General features: G+C 53.5%; 2 protein-coding genes across 17 annotated transcripts in view; one reads left to right on the plus strand and one right to left on the minus strand.

Moving 5' to 3' along the window:
* The window catches only part of Clstn1 (calsyntenin 1), a 78,149-nt gene extending 74,710 nt beyond the window's left edge, over positions 1 to 3,439 (plus strand). For all 4 annotated transcript variants that reach the window (XM_052178213.1, XM_052178211.1, XM_052178212.1 and 1 more), the window contains 3 exons: positions 703 to 838; positions 1,287 to 1,471; positions 1,861 to 3,439. In XM_052178213.1, the coding sequence (XP_052034173.1) occupies positions 703 to 838; positions 1,287 to 1,471; positions 1,861 to 2,052 (513 nt within the window). In that variant the 3' untranslated portion in view covers positions 2,053 to 3,439. The remainder of the gene's footprint in view (positions 1 to 702; positions 839 to 1,286; positions 1,472 to 1,860) is intronic.
* A 305-nt stretch (positions 3,440 to 3,744) lies between these two features.
* Positions 3,745 to 21,164, minus strand: part of Pik3cd (phosphatidylinositol-4,5-bisphosphate 3-kinase catalytic subunit delta) — a 51,201-nt gene continuing 33,781 nt past the window's right edge. For 7 of the 13 annotated variants that reach the window (XM_052178197.1, XM_052178196.1, XM_052178198.1 and 4 more), the window contains 22 exons: positions 19,368 to 19,540; positions 15,535 to 15,763; positions 15,221 to 15,450; positions 14,490 to 14,669; positions 14,218 to 14,367; positions 13,866 to 13,955; positions 12,737 to 12,958; positions 11,749 to 11,845; positions 11,527 to 11,657; positions 10,505 to 10,555; positions 10,259 to 10,426; positions 10,041 to 10,171; positions 9,757 to 9,900; positions 9,495 to 9,594; positions 9,216 to 9,394; positions 9,014 to 9,129; positions 8,814 to 8,892; positions 8,140 to 8,307; positions 7,458 to 7,581; positions 7,080 to 7,225; positions 6,582 to 6,714; positions 3,745 to 5,399 (listed from right to left, as the gene is read on the minus strand). In XM_052178197.1, coding sequence (XP_052034157.1) covers positions 5,262 to 5,399; positions 6,582 to 6,714; positions 7,080 to 7,225; positions 7,458 to 7,581; positions 8,140 to 8,307; positions 8,814 to 8,892; positions 9,014 to 9,129; positions 9,216 to 9,394; positions 9,495 to 9,594; positions 9,757 to 9,900; positions 10,041 to 10,171; positions 10,259 to 10,426; positions 10,505 to 10,555; positions 11,527 to 11,657; positions 11,749 to 11,845; positions 12,737 to 12,958; positions 13,866 to 13,955; positions 14,218 to 14,367; positions 14,490 to 14,669; positions 15,221 to 15,450; positions 15,535 to 15,763; positions 19,368 to 19,508 — 3,147 coding nt within the window. In that variant the 5' untranslated portion in view covers positions 19,509 to 19,540 and the 3' untranslated portion in view covers positions 3,745 to 5,261. The remainder of the gene's footprint in view (positions 5,400 to 6,581; positions 6,715 to 7,079; positions 7,226 to 7,457; positions 7,582 to 8,139; positions 8,308 to 8,813; positions 8,893 to 9,013; positions 9,130 to 9,215; positions 9,395 to 9,494; positions 9,595 to 9,756; positions 9,901 to 10,040; positions 10,172 to 10,258; positions 10,427 to 10,504; positions 10,556 to 11,526; positions 11,658 to 11,748; positions 11,846 to 12,736; positions 12,959 to 13,865; positions 13,956 to 14,217; positions 14,368 to 14,489; positions 14,670 to 15,220; positions 15,451 to 15,534; positions 15,764 to 19,367; positions 19,541 to 21,164) is intronic. The other 6 variants (XM_052178205.1, XM_052178206.1, XM_052178207.1 and 3 more) reach the window with 6 other exon arrangements.

The following is a 21,164-nucleotide window of genomic DNA, read 5'->3' on the forward strand; positions in this document are numbered from 1 at the left end:
AGACATACACGCGTGGAGTGGCTTGGCAACCTTGGGGGCAGAAATGAAGAGGGAATGACAGAGTGTCTGTGGGGAGGGACAGGGTGTTCTCTGGGCATGTGTGAAATAGCCCCCAGGAAACCAAATGGTCTTGGTGGCTGTGTCAGATCACCAGCCCTGTTGACAGGGACATTTGGGTCCCGGGTTGCTGAGTACTAACAATGCCACAGTCACTCTGAGGCCACAGCAGCTAGAGGGCAGTTCACTCTGCTCTGAAACCTTTGGCGGCCTCTGCCACGGCTGACTTCATTGGCCAGCACCTCTGAGGTCTGAAGAAAGGAATTCTGAGCAACCCACCCACTGTCACCACCAAGATCGGAGTGGTGGGTGGAGACTAAATGAGCTAGAGCAGCAAGAGGTGACCTGTGCTGTCTCCTGTGGCCAGGGTTGGTTCCTGCTCTCGTGTGAATGCGTTCTTTTGTAAGATGCACTGGAAATGATCCATTGAACACACGCTGTTCCTGGGATATGTGACATTGTCACACTGTTGTAACGGTTGACAGGGTCTCACTTCTGATGTCCTTCTGGTCACTGGAATAACCCTGTTTGCTCCCAGCCTGGAGCTCAGGAGGCTGTGGAGCAGTACAGCTTTGCCAGTAGCCAACTCCCCAGTCACCTGTCGGGTGTAGGGACACCGGCCTAGAGACACTCTCTCTACTGTAGGTGAATGTGATCCACACAGCCAACCCCGTGGAACATGCCAACCACATGGCTGCCCAGCCACAGTTTGTCCACCCTGAACATCGATCCTTTGTGGACCTGTCTGGTCACAACTTGGCCAATCCTCACCCATTTGCAGGTAGGACTAGGGAAAGCATGTGGGTCAGATGTTATAGCATGTAGGGTCCAGATGGACACACACACACAGACACGCACATGCACATACACATACATGCACACGTACATTCACACATAAACACACACACATGCACACACACACATACACACATGCACACACACACACATATATACCCTTGTACACACACCCACACCTGGTAGTAAGTGTAGCTCACACCCACTGTCCATCAGCTTACCCCAATGCTGTCACATACACAAGGAGGCTCAGACAGCCGCAGAGCAGGTGAGCGAGGGCAGGCTTTGTGCTTCCTCCTAGCGTTTGGGGTCAGGCTCTGACACTCGGACACATCCCGTTTGACCTAGAGTAGTTGAGGAGGCCAAGGGTGGGTGGCTCTCTGGGAGTAAGTCCTGTCACAGAAGCTGTGTCTGGTCTTCAAATCCCGTGGCAGTTGTCCCCAGCACGGCGACTGTGGTGATTGTGGTGTGTGTCAGCTTCCTGGTTTTCGTGATCATCCTGGGGGTGTTTCGGATCCGGGCCGCGCATCAGCGAACGATGCGGGACCAGGACGCGGGGAAGGAGAACGAAATGGACTGGGACGACTCTGCCTTGACCATCACCGTCAACCCCATGGAGGTGGGTGCAGGGGGCCCAACCAACCGCAAAGCACCACCGAGACCCGGGTCGGGCGCTCTGCACGTTGGAGATTCAGGAGGTCATCTTCTGATGAGGGATCCCTGGCTCGGAGACCTGGCTGAAGGTCTCCATCACTACCATAGGCCGGCTCTCGGCTTCTTTACCCCCAAGATGTCTCTGGTATGCCAGGACTTTGTTCCATCCCTCTACAGTGAGCACCCCATCCTAAATGCATAGCCTCCATGTTGCTAGTGAGGATGTCACCTGCCCAGTCACTTCTGGCCTTTCTGTCACCGCGGGGTTGGTTGTATTTCCTTTGTGGCTTTTAGTAGGTGGACACTGGGTGATGGGGCCATGAACTAGACTTAACACCATCATCTCTTTGCCAGACGTATGAGGACCAGCACAGCAGTGAGGAGGAGGAAGAGGAAGAGGAGGAGGAGGAGAGTGAGGAGGGGGAGGAGGAGGAGGACATCACCAGCGCCGAGTCGGAGAGCAGTGAGGAGGAGGAGGGCGGCCCCGGGGACGGCCAGAACGCCACCCGGCAGCTGGAATGGGATGACTCCACCCTCAGCTACTGAACCCGCGCATGTGCGCCCCGGCGCCTGCTCTCCAGACTCTGCCAGCCCCACGGGTCCACGATGTACAAAATCATTTTGACCAGCAGGTCTGCAGACCCCTCCCCCCACTGCTCAAAGTCCTCCCGTGCCCGGTGTGTGGGACCACCGGCTCCACCCTCCCTGCCCATCACGCTTGCAGTTTTGCTAGAAGCTGACACTTCCTCCCCGGGACAGGGGCCCCACAGCACCTCAGACCCCGAGTGTGTCTGGAGTCCCCTGTCAGCCAGGGACAGGACACCAGCACCTGGGACCTCCAGAGAAGCCGCAGTGAGCGTCCTTGTCGACAGAGGGTGAAAAATTACTCCCACGCAGTCAGTAACCATTTCTCTTTATTTTTAAAAGTTTTTATTTTACTTTTTCCCCCAAACTAGTGCATGTATAAAGTGGGAGAGCTGTGGGAGGGGGGTTAATATGTAGATGACCAACTGACTTTTTAATATTTTGTAAATAAATTGGGATTCTTCGTGTCCTCTGTGCTAGTGTAGTCTAGGACAGGAATGTAAAGTCAGAAGACAGGGCCAGGAGGAACGCTTCCTCCCTTTCCTCCTCAGAAACTAGGTTGGAACGGGTCCAAGTCAATGTGGCCCTTGCTGTGGTTTCAGTACAGCCTCGTGGCCAGGGCCAAAGGCTTTGAGTGCTGCCTGTGGGGGCCCAGACCCACGCACCCCCGCTGCCACATTAGAGACTGGGAGCAGCCAGGATGCGGCCATACATAGCCCCTGGCCTTTCCCGCCCACGCCTGTGACTGACAGCCACATGGTTTCTGCGTGTTAACGTGTGTCTTCCTGTTGGTGAAAACGTGTAGCCGGGAACAGCAAAGGTGCAGCAGGCGGTCAGGCACCTCGATCGGAAGAGAACAGTTCTGGGCAAGCCTGCACTACAGCGCCCAAAAGGAGAACCTGAGGCCCAAAGACAAACTGCTAGAATGTTCCAAAACAATCTGTTTTCTCTCCTCCCCAGAGGCCCCATGGGGTGCCCCTGGCTGTCCGGTTTGGGGTAAGATCTAAGACCAGATGAGAGCCAATCAGCTTGTAGGGGAGGAGGAGACAGCAGCTAAACCCCACACAGCACAGCCTGTCATTCACAATCAGTCTAGACGGCTCCAGCTGGGGAATCCATTCCTCACTGCTAGTTTTAAGGATGCGGACGGACAGACGGACGGAAGCTGTGCTGTCTGCGGCCACCCTCCCATGTCCTGTTCCCTGTAGCTGCTTTCTTAGATGGAAACAGGCTAATGAAGAGAGGGGCACTGTCTGAGTCAGTAGCCGCAGGGTCCCCTTTAAGATGTGTATATTGACACTAGGTCAGGAAGTGTATGCGTTATAATAAAGTTCTGGTTCTAACTCCAGCCTGAGTGGGGTCCATTCTGTCATGGTTTTGGGGGGTGTGGGTTGAGAGATTTATTTTTGAGACAAGGTCTGCTACATAGCCCAGCTTGGAACTTCCTATGTAGCACAGGCTGGGCTCAAACTTAAAGCAATCCTCCTGCCTCTGCCTGCTCAGTGCTGGGATTACAAATGTCCACCCTGCCTGGGCCAGGGTTTGTTATGATACTAAGAAATGTACCCAAGGCTTTGGACTTTCCGGACAAGGGCTCTACCAGTATACTGTATCCCAATATCCCAAACCCCCTTGTTATTTGAGCCAAGAATGTAAGAACATAAAAAGGTTTTTATTTATTTTCACCTGCCTTTACCTGTCATGTCAAGGTTGAACAAACTGGTCTCAGCCCACATCAGTAAGAGGAAATCTACCTTCCCCCTACAGAAACATGAAACAACTTAAAAAAAAAAAAAACAGAAACAGAAAATACTCTTCCAGCCAGGTACACAGATCATACACCCAACCTAGAAAGGCCGAGCCTGTGCAGAATCTGCAGCCACACCAGGGAGCACCTAGACTCTCCAATAAATAACATGGCATACGTACACACACACACAGACACATTTCCTATTTCAGAGTTGGTGGGGCAGACCAAGGGTTCAGCCGGTCCTGCGGAGGCATGAACCACTGCCCTCGGCTTGTCATGAAGGAGCTGGCACCCGGGGCTCCTCCAGCCATGGTAGGGGCTGATGGCAAGACAGCGGTGATGGTTCTGCAAGTCTCAGAATGCTACCGGGAGATCCAGGTCCTGAGGCGGCAGCCGATAGATCGGGATGCGCTCGGGATGGCGCGTTACGTGCATGCACCACTGGCTGGGCTCTCTAAAAGCTGGGCAGCAGGCTCCACTGCCCGAAGCAGGTTTGGATACCTGGGAGGAGGCTGAGACTCGAGAGTGGCTCTGATCGCCCAGACTACACTGAATTTAGCTCTCATCCCTGCTCAGCCTTTTGAGATGGCAGCTCCGGCAGGGATCCTTCCATAAAGCTGCCCTTGTGTGTAGCTCACACCAGTTGTCACGAGGACTTCCATTCTGGCTTGCCCTTTGTCTTGATTCACGACCACACCGAGCTAAATCTCTGAGCTCTTTGAGGCCTGGAACACGCTATCTTCAGTGGAGGCCAGGTCCTTTACCCCGGCCATAGAGATTCAGATTGCATATCATGTTCTTACCCGCAAATAAAAGGGGAGGGAGTTCCCATACCCACACCCGAGAGGTCACTTCCGCAGTGCGGAGCAAGTGTGCCTGAGTCTATAGGAAAGCTCCAGGCTTCCTCAGGAGCTGCGGAGGAGGCTTGGTCGGTGGAGATCGCCAAGGGTGGGCCACACCAAGGTGGTGGAGGTGAACTGAGGCTTGAGGTGTCCTGTCTGCATTGGGGGGCACCAGGTGACTGCCAGGCTTGTCCCAGGCAGCCTGTTGGGAGCCTGGGAAGAAGGGCCCCAAGAACTCATTGCTGGGCCAAGACCCACAGGTTGGAAGACTAGGGTTACGATCCGATCCTCAAGGTGCCGCTTACAGTGCTGACCTGGGGGTCATGGGGACGTCACCCCTCCCCCGCCCAGAAATGCACTTCCGTTTATGGCTTTTCTGTTCCTTAAACATTTCGAGGCGTAAATAAATAACCAGTGTAAACAAGAAGCAGCTGTGTGGCTCTTCCCCGTGAGGGACAGGTCAGGCTCTGGGGCCCCTCTGATGAGCGCTGGACACGCCTGGTCTCCGGGACTGACGGGTTACCTCTAGGGCTGAGCGCCAGGAGGGAACCGCTGTGTGATGCCCAGGGGGTCCCCTCTTACTGTCTGTTATCCTTGGACACGTTATGCGCCAGCCAGTTGACTTTGGTTTTCCAGCTCTCCCGGAGAGCTTCGTTGAACTTCACCCGGAAGTGCTTGAGCGCCTCTTCCTCTGTCTTCCCGAGTGCCAGAGAATCCTGGACAAACCCCATAGCATAGCGGCATTGAGGGACCCTGCGCTCTCTCTGTTATGCAGTCTATACCAAAGTCCAATGGGATGTTAAATTCTCTCCTTATTCAAATACCAAACTCCAGGCCCCAAACCCTGATGGTCCACCCATTGGCTCAAATGTCAGATGCCTTAGAGTGTCATGTGGCCTTCAGGGGATGCCCTGGCTAGGCTGGTGGCCTGTCACCCTCGGCTCCAGTCATCACAGACTGAGGACGAGGAAAGAAAGCATTTACACAATGGGCAAGGAACTTTAGCTCACACAGATGTGCAGGAGCGTGTGTTCGTGTGTGCACAGACATGCGTATATAAGGACACCTATGAGGGGCACATGGATGACTAAGGAGGGTCACCACATATATGCCACCCAGCACAAGTGGGCCCAGCAAACAGGACCACTCCGGCCACTGCTCACTGCTAGGACAAGGATGCCATGAAGACCCCATAATCTTCAGTACCCCTGGAAGTCTACCAAATGGGGCCCTTCTAGGGTCCAGACTGCCCAGGCAGGTTGTGTGTAGTATACAGCCATGGGGTAGGCCCTGACTCAGCCCTGGCTTGACCTACTGTGTTGGTTGTTTTCTGCCAACTTGATACAAACTAGAGTCCTCTGGGAAGGAGGAAATTACCTCAACCGAGGAAACACCTTCATCAGATTACTTGTAGGTAAGCCCTCGGGGCATTTCATTTATTTATTTATTTATGTTTGTTTGTTTTTGATCAATGACTGATGTGGGAAGGTGCAGCCCACTGTGGGCGGTGGGATCCCCTAGGCAGGTGGTCCTGGATTGTGAAAGAAGGCAGCTCGAGCAAACCATTGCTTCTGCCTCAGGGCCTGCCTTTGACATTCCCTCATGACAGGACTGCAAGCTGAAATAAACCCTTTTCCAGGGGCTGTAGAGATGGCTCAGCGGTTAAGAGCACTGACTGCTTTTCTGAAGGTCCTGAGTTCAAATCCCAGCAACCACATGGTGACTCACAACCATCCATAATGAGATCTGATGCCCTCTTCTGGAGTGTCTGTAAACAGGTACAGTGTACTTACATATAATAAATAAATACATCTTTAAAAAATCCAAAAAACCTTTTCTGTCCATGTTGCTTTTAATGACTTTTATCATAGCAGAAGGGACCCCACAGGGACACTTACCTTGAGATACTGGATGTCTTTGGAGCAGCTAAGCTCTGGCAGACCTGCGGCCCGCATCAGGGCGAAGAGATGGAGGAAAAGCAGCCCGTGGCGCCTCAGGATGGTGTAGGCTCGTTCACAGTAGCCCCGGAACCTGCAGGTAAGGGGGAGGAGGGCAGGTGAGGGTCTGGGATCTCCTCCCCACTTGGGCCCCAAAGGCAGTGCGCCTGTGTGCGCCTTCCCCTGAGCTGTTGCTGAAGGTACTTGTTGAAGGTTACCGCCGTTGGCTAGCTCCTCAAGCTGACCTCCCTCTGCCTCCTGCTGGAGACACAAACCTCTTCCCCCATGGCCCAAGGAGGGAAAACAGGTTTGGAGGTCACTCATCCCAATCCCCCACATCCAGGGGAGGGGGAGGGGGCGGGGCTGACAGTAGTCTCCAGCCTTGTTCCCCAACCCAGCAAAACCCAGCGTCTGTCCCTGGCGTCCATTGGGGCAGATAATCAAGGGCAGAACCCTCACCTTTCAAACTTCTCACTGTTGTTAGTCTTCCCCTGCTGGATCACGTGAACAAAGTCGTAGGTGAGGATAAAGGGAACGCGCTCACGGTTGATTCCGAACTTGGTCTTGAAGTTCCCCAGAAAGTGGCCGAAATCAATGTGGAAGAGCTGACGGGGAGGAAGTGGGACCCTTAGCCTCGTGGGAGCGGGGCTCCAACCACAGGAGACCCAGGGAGGAAGAAGAAGACAGCAGAGAACGGGGAGCCTCAGTTCTTGAGAGACCCAGGGGGAGAAGACACCAGCAGGGCTCACAGTACTCGCTGGGACACGGGGCAGAGGGGCCAGCAGGCCAGATGGGAGGTTAGCCCCACGGGGAAGCCACCCAGCCACACGCCCCTACCTGCCCACTCTCTCTGATCATGATGTTGTCACTGTGCCGGTCCCCGATGCCCAGCACATATGTAGCCACACAGTAGCCAGCGCAGGAGAGGGTGAATTCCTCGATCGCCCGATCCAGGGCCTCCCTGAGTGGGGAAGATTGAAGGTCACGGCACAGCAGACTACAACACGTTACCAGAGGCACATCTGCTTCTCTTCTTCCCGAGTCTAGCCTTTCGGCTTGCTTTACTCAACAGAATGTCAAGTACACTGTCCCAGAGCTTAGGACTAGATACCTCTCTGTTCTGGGGCCTGTCCCCACCACCTATGAGCACCACAGGGAGAGGCTGCGGGCTAGCCTGCACAAGCAGAGGCCAGGAGGAGAGGTAGAGCCGACAGACAGGCAGAACCAAGGCCCCAGGCATTCAGCGGACTCAAATCTTAGACCCTCCAGGTCTGGGAGAAGTCCCAGGTAACTTGAGTTGTCCAAAGCAAGGCATGTATAATATCTCAAGGTTCACAGCATCTGATGTCTAGGGTCATGGAAGCCTTGAGTGGTATCGCACAGCCATTGACACACAAAAAAAAAAACAGCGTTCAGATCCAGGCTGGCCCCAGAGATGACCACAGCCTTTCCCTCTTGTCTCTGACAGGCCAACCCTTCCCACATTGGACCTCCCTGGAGGTGAAGGCCTGAAACCTACCCAGGGTTCTTGGACTTGAGCCAGTTGAGCAGAGCATCCTTGTTGAAGGCGGCCGTGGCTGCCATGTTGCTCTTGTTCAGCTGGATGTTGGCGATGGTGTCCGAGTGGAGGACCACCTCGATGAGGCCCGTGCGGTCGCCGGTGGGGAGGCAGCCGTAGGGGGTCATCCTAAATGAAAGAAAGGCCAGCGAATGCCACGATCAAAGGCTGTCCCTGGAGATGCCACCCTCAAGCGGCTGAGGAGGGGAAGGATGAAGGACTGGCAGCACCGGCCCCCAAGATGATGAGGGTTTGAGCGAAGACACTGCTGCTTCCTTTGGTCAAGGGGCTGGGAGCCGGGCGGTGGTGGCGCACGCCTGTAATCCCAGCACTTGGGAGGCAGAGGCAGGCGGATTTCTGAGTTCGAAGCCAGCCTGGTCTACAGAGTGAGTTCCAGGACAGCCAAGGCTACACAGAGAAACACTGTCTAGAAAAAACCAAATTCAAAAAAAAAAAAGGGGGGGTGCAGAAATGCAGAAGGGAGCAAAGACGAATGCTTTCCCGCCCTCCCTGCCCTCTCTGAGAACAGTCCCTTTCCCAACCCACACAAGGAGGATAGTTTTGATCCCCTTCCAAAGCACAGATCTAAGGGCTGGCCAAGAAGCACAACAGTTAGTCACGGGGTGGGCGCCAACCTCAGGTCCAGGCCCTCCTGCTTCCATAGGACGTCCATGAGCTGGATCATCTGCAGGGTCAGCATGTCCTGGCGGAGGTCTGTAGCGTGGGAAGGAGACCACAGTGTCTGGTAGGCTCTCCTCAGGGCCCAGGACCACCCCTCAGGATGGCACAGGGATGGTGAGGCCCCAGCAGTCCCCCTCACAGCCGGCCTGCTCACCATCCCCGTTCTTAAAGATGATGCCCACGCTGCCGGCGCTGCCCGCCTCCTCGCTGCTGTACATAATCCACAGCGGCTTCATCTTGGAGTCCATGAAGGTGCACTGCTCCACGCTGCTGGCCAGAGAGTGGGGTCGACAGGGGCTCCTCCTCAGGCCGGGGAGGGTGGGAGGAGCCCCGGTAGGGCCAGGCATGGGGCTCACCAGAGTTCCTCCAGCAGGGTGCTGGGGTCGAGTGGAGACTGCAGGTGGGACAGGGCTTCCATGTAAGTCTCCTGGCGCATGCACATATGCATCATCTCCTTGGTTTGGGGCTTGGTGGTCTTCTGGGAGCTCACCTTCACGAAGTCATTCAGGGCCTTAAGTTTGCTCAGCGCTTCCCCCTGGTGGCGACGACAGGAAGGCGTTGAGGGGGGGCCTCCAGCCACAGGTGGGAGGATGGGCCATTCGGAAGCTTGTAAGCAGAGCCTGATCAAGCCTTACCTGCTTCATCAGCACCTTCATGTGGTGGGTGCTGCCCCTGCAGTAGGCTTCCATGATGAGACCAAATCGCAGGGCCACGGACGGCACGTGCATCTCAGAGCTGGGGAAAGAATTAGTGCTGAGTCTCGCCAGTCAGGGTCTCACATCCCCTCCCCCCAGCCTAGGCAGGACCCAGAGCATCAGAACATCTGAGCCTGAGATCTCCCCTTCCCTGTGGCCCTCATAGGATTTCCAAGGAATAGGCTGGGGTGTGTTCACCTACCGGAGGTGCCAAAACAGGAAGTGTCCGATCTTGCGGTTAGCCAGGGCCCGGCCCAGCAAGAATTTGGTCAGCTCGCAGTCCAGGTAGGACTCATACTTGAGCACTTGCACCAGCTGCAGAAGGTACTGGAAGAGCTCGTCATCCCTGAGGAGAGGGAAGGCTGACGGTCTACGGCAGGTAGGTGGCAGAGTAGGAGGCAGAGGCCGGGTTCATCCCAACCCAGTACCCATTCCTGGGAGCAGGGAGTCTGCGGGCCCCAGGGGCAGTACCCAGCTGGGACTCACGTCAGCTTCCGTAGGGACTTGATGGCGAAGGAGCCCACGTAGCAGTCAGGAAAGCTAAAGTCCAGAAGTTCCAGGGCGCTCAGCACGGGCAGCTCGGGCCACGAGCACAGCAAATAGAGCATCTGGGGCAGCTTGGCGGTCAGATGGGGGCTGGGCAGTAACTGTCCGTCTGCCCCTCTCCCCCGGGGCTCTTTTCCCGGACTCCCCTCTCTACTCACCTGGGCCACGTCCTCGTGTTTATTCCACTTGGTGACCAGTAGCAGGCGGGCCAGCGCCTCTGGGAAATGCTCCTGGACTTCGTGGCGCAGTTTCCACACCAGGTCCTTCTCGTGTTCGTACAGCTCCCCAGATCCCCGCCGCTCCAGGATCTCCCGCAGCTGCAGCTGCTGAGGGGCACAGACTGGGTGAGGCCGCCCGCTCCACGGCTGACTCCAGCTCCACCCCAACCCAAGACCTCAGCTCACCTCCTCTTCCGTGATCCGCCCTCGCTCCCCATGACGCCCCAGCTCCAGAATCTGCAAAAAGTGTCAGGCTCTTAGTTATCCTGGGCTTGGGGCAGCCCTGGCAGGACCCCAAAGCGGGAATCTATGCCTCAGACCTATCATTTGTCACCCTCACTGGCGGAAACCATCTTGTGCATTGCACAGCCTTTAATAGCTAGCATCCTAGCTTGTCACAACACCACATCAGGAACACCCTTTCCCATACCAAACATTGCTGAGTGGCAGCTTAAATGGCTCTTAGAAAACCCTGAAGTGGCAAAATGACAATACCCTAGCAACGGGCAAATCCCAGGGTGGCAGGATCTAACTCTCTGAAGAACTGCAAAACCAGACTAGGAAAAGTCTAGAACAATGGCTGTCAACCTGGGTCAGGAGCCCTCTGGGGGACGTCTGACACCCCTTTCACAGGGGTCACCTAAGACCATCTGAAAACACAGATTGTTTACATGATGATTTGTAACAACAGCAAAATGGGGCTGGAGAGATGGCCTGGTTAAGAGCACTGACTGCTCTTCCAGAGATCTGAGTTCAATTCCCAGCAACCACATGGTGGCTCACAACCATCTGTAATGGGATTTGATGCCCTCTTCTGGTGTGTCTGAAAACAGCTACAGTGTACTCATATAATAAATCATTTTAAAAAGATATTTATTTATTATTATATGCAAAGTATACTGTAGCTGTCTTCGCTAGAAAAGGGTGTCAGATCTCATTACGGATGGTTGTGAGCCACCATGTGGTTGCTGGGATTTGAGCTCAGGACCTTCGGAAGAGCAGTCAGTGCTCTTAACCGCTGAGTCATCTCTCCAGACCCATAAATCTTTGAAAAAAAAATTCTTTAAAAAAAAGTAGCAAAATAACAGTTATGAAGTAGCAATAAAAATAGCTTATGGCTGAGGTCAGCACAGCACGAGGAGCTGTGTCAAGGGTTGCAGCATTAGGACTGACAGCCAGTGGGCTAGGAGGAAAGAGTCTTCACTGACCTTCTCCAGAGCAGGAAAGTACACAGGGTGGGGGGCCACCTCAGGCAGGTAGATGACCAGGGCGGCGGCACTCTCGGTGTTGGGGTTACCGCGTACCGTCCCCGCGGGGTTCAGCAGCTCTCCTTTCTCATCTGAACACAGGGACAGATGCAGCTGTGGTGTAAAGCCACTTGCTTTGGGACCTCTACCCCCTGCTAGGCGCTCCCCTGGGAATGGGCCCACCTGGGACAGAGGGCCACATGTAGAGGCAGCGCTCTCCCGTCTTGAGCTGATCTTTGTAGTCGAACAGCATGAGGTTGGCCCAAGCGATGGGACAGTCCTGGGGAGGGACACCAGTGGGTTAGGGCCAGGCACAAAAGCCCCATTTGCTGATGATCTCAGAGGACGACACACCTGAAGGCCAAGTTGGGAGGGGATCTGGGCTCCAAGGGCAGACTCCCAGATAGACCCAAGGGAAGACCCTGCTTGAGAAGAGGGGGGACCAACTGCCTCGTCCTGGTGTCCTAGTGAGAAAACCAAGCCGGGCAGTGGTGGCGCACGCCTTTAATCCCAGCACTTGGGAGGCAGAGGCAGGTGGATTTCTGAGTTCGAGGCCAGCCTGGTCTACAGAGTGAGTTCCAGGACAGGCAGGCCTACACAGAAAAACCCTGTCTTGAAAAAAAAGAAAAAAGAAAAAAGAGATAAACCAGCAAAGGCTACATCCTGGTTCCTGGCCTCAAGAGAAACCAGAGGCAGTCTCCGTATCTGGCTCAGCACCCAGTGTGCACTGACAGGGCAAGAGCCACTTTAAATACTGGAATTGGTGACAAGGGGCCCAGTTACTCAAGACAACAGCTGGCCCCAGGCCCTTTAGTTCCCTCTGAGGACACTCTCTACCCAGGGAGCCACCTGCAAAAGCCCACTGGACTACAGGTGGAGAGCGGACATTCCCAAGCAGGCTGTTCACAGTCTATCCCTAGAGTGTGTAAGGAGCCACAATAGTGGAGAGGTTTGGGGTTTAGGCCCCCCCAGGATCCCTGCCTCAACCTGCCTGCCTGTGGCTTGCAGCACTGCAGGGAGGCCCAGGCTCCTCCCAGCCAGCGTAGGCTCCTCCCAGCCAGCCCAGGCTCCTCCCAGCCAGCCCAGGCTCCTCCCAGCCAGCCCAGGCTCCTCCCAGCCAGCCCAGGCTCCTCCCAGCCAGCCCAGGCTCCTCCCAGCCAGCCCTACCCACCGCCTTCTTAGACTTCTTCTTTGTGGAGCGCGCCTTCTTAGCCTTCTCCACGACGGCATAGAGGGCAAAACAGAGCCGAGCCATTCTCGGGAGGTCGCAGACACTGATGTCAAACTCCAGCCGCTGCTTCCACACGGGCTCGGAGCACACATTCACCTCTGAGCTCGACACGGTCTTGCACAGCATCTCCTTGCCATGGAAGAGCCCGGCCTGCACAACCAGCTGGGGATAGGGCGGGGTTGGGGGTCAGGAACAGGTTAATGGGAGCAGCGCCCCTTCTCTCCCCTCCCAACAATTCTCCTCAAATGTCCTCATTCTTAAATGGGTCCGAATCTACTGCCTCATGGTGTGTGTGTGAGTGTGTGTGTGTGTGTTCCTCGGGGCAGGGGGGGGTGGGGGAGCCACAGGCCAAGTAGGACAAGAAGCCACGGGGCAGGGGTGTCTACAGACTGTGCATTGATAGCCCAAGGCACGTCCCTTCCCATCCAGACCTCACTTTCTTCAGCAGAAGCCGGTAATTCCGTGGCTCCCTGGCCTTAACATCCTAAGGCCGCCTGTCCTTTTTGAACCTTACGGGCTCCTGTCCAGGAGCCACACCAGGGGATCATTCCAGACCCAAGTATCCAGCCCTCCAAGTTTGTAAAATTATGGAGGTAGGGAGAAAATAGGGACAATAACTCCTGGAAGGCAGATGTGAGGCTTGTGGAAGTGTTTTTTAAAAACCTAACAGCATCAGAACCCAGAGGGAGCTCAGGCCCCAGGGTATGGGGCAGCTGCCCGTGCAGGCTGCAGGCAGCTGCAGACACACCCTGACCAGCTGCAGCTGGCTCTTCCTTGCGCCTCTCGCGCCTCCCCAGATGCCTCTTTCATCCCCACAACCTCCACCAAAGTCAAATACGCAGAAATCTGCTCTGCCCGGTTTCCACGAATCAGTCTCTGACTGGCTGGCCCACCCCACTCCCCTCTTCCTGTTTTGAAGCGGCTTACAAGGCAGGGAGGCTGGGTAATGTGGTCAGGTGGCTTTCGTGTGACATCTTCCCACTCTTCTTCCGCTGCCACCCCTCCTGGCCACAGCCACCTTGTTTGTATAGAAAACAGCGGCACCCTCACCTGGCCCCGGAGCCCCTACCTTCATCCGCTCGTCCGCATTTACTTTTCGGCCCTCAATCAGCTCAATGCAGAATGGCTGTTCCAGGGACCACAGGGACACAGAGGAGGGCTAGGGAAGCGGGAGACAGAGCGAGCGGAGAAGAGTTACACACCTCTGCCTAACATGGTCTTTGTATCAGAAAGCCTGTTGTGCAAACACACAAGGGTCCCCAGTACTCCTAAGAGCCACAACAGGACAGCGGAGACTGCCCTGTAGTTCACGCAGATCCCAACAGGATGGACCCTTGTCACCCATCCCAGGCCCCTTCCTGATTTCATCTCAGCAGACCGGAAATGAACAGACGTGAGAGGCAGGGAAAGCACCACCTCACCTTCTTAGCCGGGATCGGGGGAGGTTTGGCGCGTGGTTTCTGCACTTGGGGGGCAGGATTGCTCTGCTCATCCCGCATGGCAAGGATGGAGGAGGAGTGGACCATGGTCAGGTGGGGCGTCAGCCCGCTGTGCAGGCAGCTGCAGATGTACTGGAGGAGAGGTGCAGGGTGAGCTGCTGATGGGGGGGCACCCGCTCATTCCCTAAGTCCGGTTCTCTTTATATTCCTGGGGCCACATGCGGGTGGTTGGGAGTGTTGTACCGAAGGCTCACCTGAAAGTGGCAGAGCGGGTAGCTGCCGTAGAGGTACTCATGCCGCCCGTTCACCTGCAGGGCGTATTCCTCAGGCTGCTCCACCAGAGGCTGCCGGAACACTGTGGCCTTTTTCCGGAGGGCACAGGCCATCAGTGCCAGGGGCATGTCCTTGGTGGATACCTGGAAGGTGAAGCTGTCCTGTAGGAAGAAGGGGGTCAGCCTTCTGCTCTGCAGTCCCTGAGGCCTCTAGGACATAGAGGCAAGGCTGCCTATGAGAGAGACACACGCTAGAGGTAAGGCTATGAGAGAGAGACACATACATCTCCAAATCATGTGTAGGCGTTCACTAATCAAGGCATGCGACCAACATCCATGAAAACACAGGGAGGAAGGGAAAGAAGGAGGGAGGGAGAGGAGGAGGGAGGGGCTCTGCATTGTCAAATCTGCCTGAGGAGCAGCAGTTCTGATTGAGTGCTGCTCTTGCAGAGGTCCTGGGTTCGGTTCCCAGCACCGACACAGAAGCTCACAACCATCTCTAACTCCAGTTCTACAGGATCTGACATTTTCTTCTGACTTCTGTAGACATTAGACACTTACACACAGGCAAACCATTTGTACACATAAAGTAAAATAAAAATAAAATAATGAATCCAGATTTGCCTGGTGAGACAATTAGCTGAGCCCATTGGCTCGTACGGGGACCAGGCGGACACCCTCTTACGTTGTGGGAGAAGGGACTGGGGGCTCACCTCACTGCCCTCGAACTTCACATTGACCAGCAGGGCTCGGTTGCAGACTCGCAGTAAGCCAGCCCGCCAACCCCTCGCCGAGGGCTCCAGCTGCAGGGGGAAGCTATACTGCAGCCATTCCACCCAGCCCAGCTGCTGGCGGTGAGCCGCAGCCTCTTCACAAAACTGGCGCATTTTAGTGCGGAAGTCGTTTACTTCCGGGTCCCGCAGGGAATCGAACTCATGGAGACCTTTTCCAGGATGGGGCGAAGAGGAAGAGATCAGGACCATGCCAAGACAACGTGGGGCCAGCCTCCTCTTCCCGGTAAGTTTACCTTTGCCAATGAGGAGGCTGATCTGGGAGTTGATGAGCTTCTTCACGCGGTCCCCCTCGCGTGCCACGAGGCGCAGCACGGGCAGGAAGGGCTGGATGTCACACAGCCTCCGCTGCTCATCCTCCAACTCCTGCTGCTCCGCTGTCTGGTTCACACAGGTGAACACATATGCCTCAGGGTCGCTGAGCATGTGGAAGAGGGGCTCATACTGTGCACGGTGCCACAGCACCTGGGAGAGAGGGTCGCAATCAGCTCTTACAGGACTCCCACAGGGGCGGGGGTGACCCCGAGAAGACAAAAAGTGCTCACACCAGAAGACTAGCCACGCCATGTCGATAAACTTCCTGTCTCTGCCCTCACTCAGTTCACAGTGTCGGGGTTTGCTGAGACTGGAAGGAGTTGGGCGCAGAGGGCAATGGGCTCTTTATCTCCTCTGTGGGGTTCATGCATGACCTTTGACTACCGAGAAGAACCGCCCATGTGGGACCTTTGAACCCCCTCCCCCCACAGATGATCATTATGGGTACTACTAACATCACTCACTTTGTAGACCAGGCTGGACCCATCTTTGTTCTGCCCCTGCTTCTAAGTTCTGGGACCACAGGCATGAACTACCAAACTGCTTATAGCCAAGATCAAGTGCTATACTGTCCATTCGGAAAAAGAGAGGTACAGGGGGGCTGGAGGGGTGGCTCTGAGGTTAAGAGCACTTGTTGCTCTTGCAGAAGACCTGGCTTCAGTTCCTAGCACCCAAGTGGTGGCTCGCAATGCCCTGAAACTGGAGTTTCTTATAAAATCCACACCCTCTCCTGGCTTCTGCAGGCGCACGCACACTCGCACGCACACGCACACGCACACACACACACACACACACACACACACACACGTAGATGAAATACACAGTTTCAAAATAAAATCTTCTAAGCTGGGCGGTGGTGGAACACGCCTTTAATCCCAGCACTTAGGAGGCAGAGACAGGCAGATCTCTGAGTTGGAGGCCAGCCTGGTCTACAGAGTGAGTTCCAGGACAGCCAGGGCTACACAGAGAAACCCTGTCTTGAAAAAAACAAATCCAAAATGCCAAAAAAAAAAAAAAAAAAAAAAAAAAAAAACCTTCTGGAAAAGGGAGATAAAAGTCCATCATCCTTGGGCTGGAGAGATGGCTCAGTGGTTAAGAGCACTGACTGCTCTTCCAAAGGTCCTGAGTTCAAATCCCAGCAACCACATGGTGGTTCACAACCATCCATAAAGAGATCTGATGCCCTCTTCTGGTGTGTCTGAAGACAGCTACAGTGTACTTAGATATAATAATAAATAAACCTTTTAAAAAAAAAAAAGTCCATCATCCTGAGACTCAAAGTGCAGGTACAAAATGATCTGGGAGCCCCAGGGAGATGGCCCAGCAGGAAGAAATGCTTGTAACCAACCTGACCATCTGAGCTCGGTCCCTAGAACCTATATGACAGAAGGAGATGCCAGATTCCTCCAAGTTGTCCCCTGATCTCGAAACCATGCCATGGCATACACAGGCCCACACACAAACACACAAGGAACATACACAGGTGAATAAATAAATGTGAAAGTTTTAATTAAGAAACAAAACTAGGAACAAGTGGTGGTATTGACTATATTGTCTCATCTGGCCCAACCACGGGTGGTTTTTCTTCTTTCCCTATGTTTAAATATTTGTTTCCTCACTGCGATGGAGGAAGGACACATCTACTGGTACACGTGCGGTGGTCAGTGGACAACTGAGGAGTTGGTTTGGTCCACCATGTCGGTTCTGGGGATCAAAATCAGACTGTCAGGCTTGGAAGCACCCTTCCCTGCTGAGGCATCTCACCAGCCTGCCTGCCTTCCTCTCCTTTTCTGAGACAGGAGGCCAGAATATCCTTGAACTCTCTGTGTAGCTGAAGAGAACCCAGAACTCCTGGCCCTCCAGTCTCCCAGGACTAAGATGACACGTGTGTAAGGTCACACTCAGTTTATGATGTGCTAGGAATTGAACCCAGGACAGCATGCCCTGTACTGACTGAGCTATATTCCCAATGTCCTTTTTCACATCTTCCTAAATTTTAGTGAGTCTATATTGTTTCTGTAGTGGGGAAAAAATTAGTATTAAAGGAAATCCGGGACTGGAGAGATAGATGGCTCAGTGCTTAAGAGCACTGACTGTTCTTTCTACGGTCCCGAGTTCAAATCCCAGCAAGCGCATGGTGGCCATAATGAGATCTGAAGCCCTCTTCTGGTGTGTCTGAAGACAGCTACAGTGTGCTTATTTATAATAATAAATACATCTTTGGGCCAGAGCAAGCAGGGACTGAGTGTGCAGGACCGACCAGAGTGAGCAAGCAGAGGTCCTAAAGTCAATTCCCAGCAAACACATGAAGGCTCACAACCATCTGTATAGCCACCGTGTACTCATATACATAAAATAAATAAATAAATATATTTTTTTAAAAAAGGGCCAGGCGGTGGTGGCACACGCCTGTAATCCTAGCACTCTGGGAGGCAGAGGCAGGCGGATCTCTGAGTTGGAGGCCAGCCTGGTCTACAGAGTGAATTCCAGGACAGCCAGGGCTACACAGAGAAACCTGTTTCGAAAAAAACCAAATCCAAAAAAAAAAAAAAAAGGAAACTGGGGGGTGGGGGTGCACACAGAAATGATTCTTGCTCCTCCAGTTGGTTTTCCTGTTTCCATCTATGGCTTTTAAAATTTCGAGGCAAGGTCTCATCCTTTGCCTGCTCAAAACATAATCCAGTAGATCCCACACTTAGTGGGTTGCGGAGCCCTGTCTAAGTCACAGAAGCTACCAAATGCCATCCAGATGTGTGCGACGCCTTGACTCGGTAAGTCACCCTGAAAATGATTCAGTAAACCCCAAACCTCTTTCTAACAATGGTGTTTACTGCCAGGGTAACAGTTCTAAAAACGAGTTGGCTGCAAGGACAACTGCAAGGCTGTGGACAGAGTAGTTCCGAACATGGCCACACAGTCACCAGTAGGATGAGAGCCCCTGAAACTGGCTCGCAATCTAGCAATCTAGTAAAGGGAAATGCATACTGTTAAAGGGGAAGCTGACTTTGGAATGATAAGTGCAGTTTAAACCACAGGTTTTTAAAACAATTCTTAGAAATATTATCCTGTAAACTTCACAACAAGGGCTGAGTGTAATAGCTTTGTTGGTTGGGTCCTTGCTTTGTAAGCATAAGGACAGAGTCAGTTCCTCAGAATCTACATTTGAAAGGCAGAGGGGAACTAGACAGATGACTCTGCAGTTAAGAGCACTGGCTGCACTCAGTTCCCGGCACCCACACAGTGGCTCACAACTATAACTCCAGTTTCAGGGGATCCAAAGCCCTGATGGGCACCAGACACACACACACACACACACACACACACACACGGTGGATACCTATACAAATAAAATAAAAATAAGTAAATCAGAAAGCAAAGCAAGTAGCTGGGATAATAGAACTCTTTATAATCCCAGTATGGAAGAGGTGGAGAAAGGTAGGTATAGATTCTTTTGACTTGCTGGTCAGCTAGTCTAGCCTACTCCAGTGAGGTCTTGTACTGAAAACATAGAGAAATAAAGGAATAAATAAATCAGAAAGAAAGAGAGAAAGAAAGAGAGAAAGAAAGAAAGAAAGAAAGAAAGAAAGAAAGAAAGAAAGAAAGAAAGAAAGAAAGAAAGAAAGAAAGAAAAATGGTAGCCAAGGCTGCCTCTGGCCAGCTCACGCACACAGTTTACACCCTGGAGTTCTGTGTCTGTGAACAGTGTCTCCCATCTCCCTGCACATCAGGGCGTGAGAGCCAGCCTTGGCTCTACCTGCTTGATGGTGCTGAGGTTGGCATTGCGGGACACAGGGAAGTTCAAGTAGATGCCAGTGGGCAGTAGGAAGTCAACATCCACGCTCTGGCTCTCCTCTCTGGTCCAGAACTCCATGGGGCAGTCCACCCCAGGGGGCATCCTGTTGCGTCACTTCTCTGAGGCCTGCTCTCCTGTGGGAAAGGCAAAGAAAGGGACAATGACCTAAGGCTCTAGCAAGTGGGACAGCCAGATCTGGGCCACCGGGGGATATGCGAAGCTTGCCACGCATGAGGCACCATCCTGCCTGGGTGGCTCGTGACTCCCACCAACTTGAGCCACCCTGTAGGCTGAGGGTGGCCTCACTACAGGCGGACATGCCACAGGCCAAAAGACCGCACGGTGGCCAACTGATGGCACAGACGGGAAACAAGAAGAACGGGCAGACGCTTGAAAACGGAAGATAAAACTCCATAGTTCTTAAAAACTGTTCTAGCCAGAAACCAATTAGCTTAAACGCAACTTTGATTAGCTGGGCACACACCAGTGGCACCTGCTTACACCTGAAGGGGGACGATCAAGAGGCGAGCAAAGCCAGCTTCAGTTATATAGTAAGTTCAAAACCAGCTTGGTGACCATGAGAGGCTCTCTCTCTCTCTCTCTCTCTCTCTCTCTTTCTCTCTCTCTCTCTCTCTCTCTCTTTCTCTCTCTCTCTCTCACACACACACACACACACACAGAATACATGACTTTAAGGAGTTATGGTATCAGTCATGCCAACCTTCAGCCACCCCCTGCCCCCTCCACAGCACCACAGTAATAACAAAACACTGCAGATAACAGAACACAGGGTGTGTTTGCCACCCACACTCCAAGTCACCAAATCCCTCCCCGCCACCACAACCTGGAATCCGGCCACTTATCAATGGTATGCCTGTTTTCATACTCTTGTTACTAGTGTGCATCCACGAGCAATTCCTAGAATTTTCAGTGTGCTTTTAAAAACTTTCCTGCTTAGGGAGTCTTCAGAGCCCCGGGCCACCCAGCGTCGGACGGCCGCCGACAGACCCAGGCTGGGGCAGGTCCTCTGCAAGTAGCCTACTGCTGCTGTGAGTCCCTGGATGCAGCAGCCACGTCATAACAAGAAAACATCATTTGCTTGCAGCCGTCCTCACCAGCCTTGGGCTTCGCATTCTTTCTGCGCTTCCCCCCCACAGACTGAGGCGGGGGTGGGAGGTGGGGGGTTGGCTGGGAGGTGGGGGAGGCAAGGGCGCTACAGATTTCCAGTTTAGTGCTGAGCAGTAAGTAGAAGGTTTAACATTTGTATAACCAAATCTGTTCACTTTATGTTTTATTATTTTGATTTTTTTTTGTTTCTGAAATAGATTCTCTACTATATAGGCCAGGTTGGCCTCAAAGTCCATCAAGCCTCAACCTCCTAAATGCTGGGATTAAAGGAGTGCACCACTGTGCCCAGCCTATTTCTATTCTTTAAAACATAGAATTCTAGGCTGAGGGTGTGTGGTTCCATTGGTAGAATACTTGTCTCCCCCTTCCCCCACAGACACACACACAAACACACACCACAGAAAGCTCTGCATTCAATTGCCAACACCACATAAACTAACTGGGTATGGCTCTGCACATCTGTAACCATGTGGCAGGCAGAGACAGGAGGATCAGAAGTTCAATGCCATGTTCTACATTGCAAGTTCAAGACCAGCATCGACGAGATGAGACCCTATCTCAAAGGAGACAGAAGACAGAGACAGACAGACAGACAGACAGACAGAGGGGGGAGAGAAAGAGAGAAAAAGA

Source organism: Apodemus sylvaticus, chromosome 3 (assembly GCF_947179515.1).
Source record: "Apodemus sylvaticus chromosome 3, mApoSyl1.1, whole genome shotgun sequence".
Taxonomy (NCBI): Eukaryota; Metazoa; Chordata; class Mammalia; order Rodentia; family Muridae; genus Apodemus; species Apodemus sylvaticus.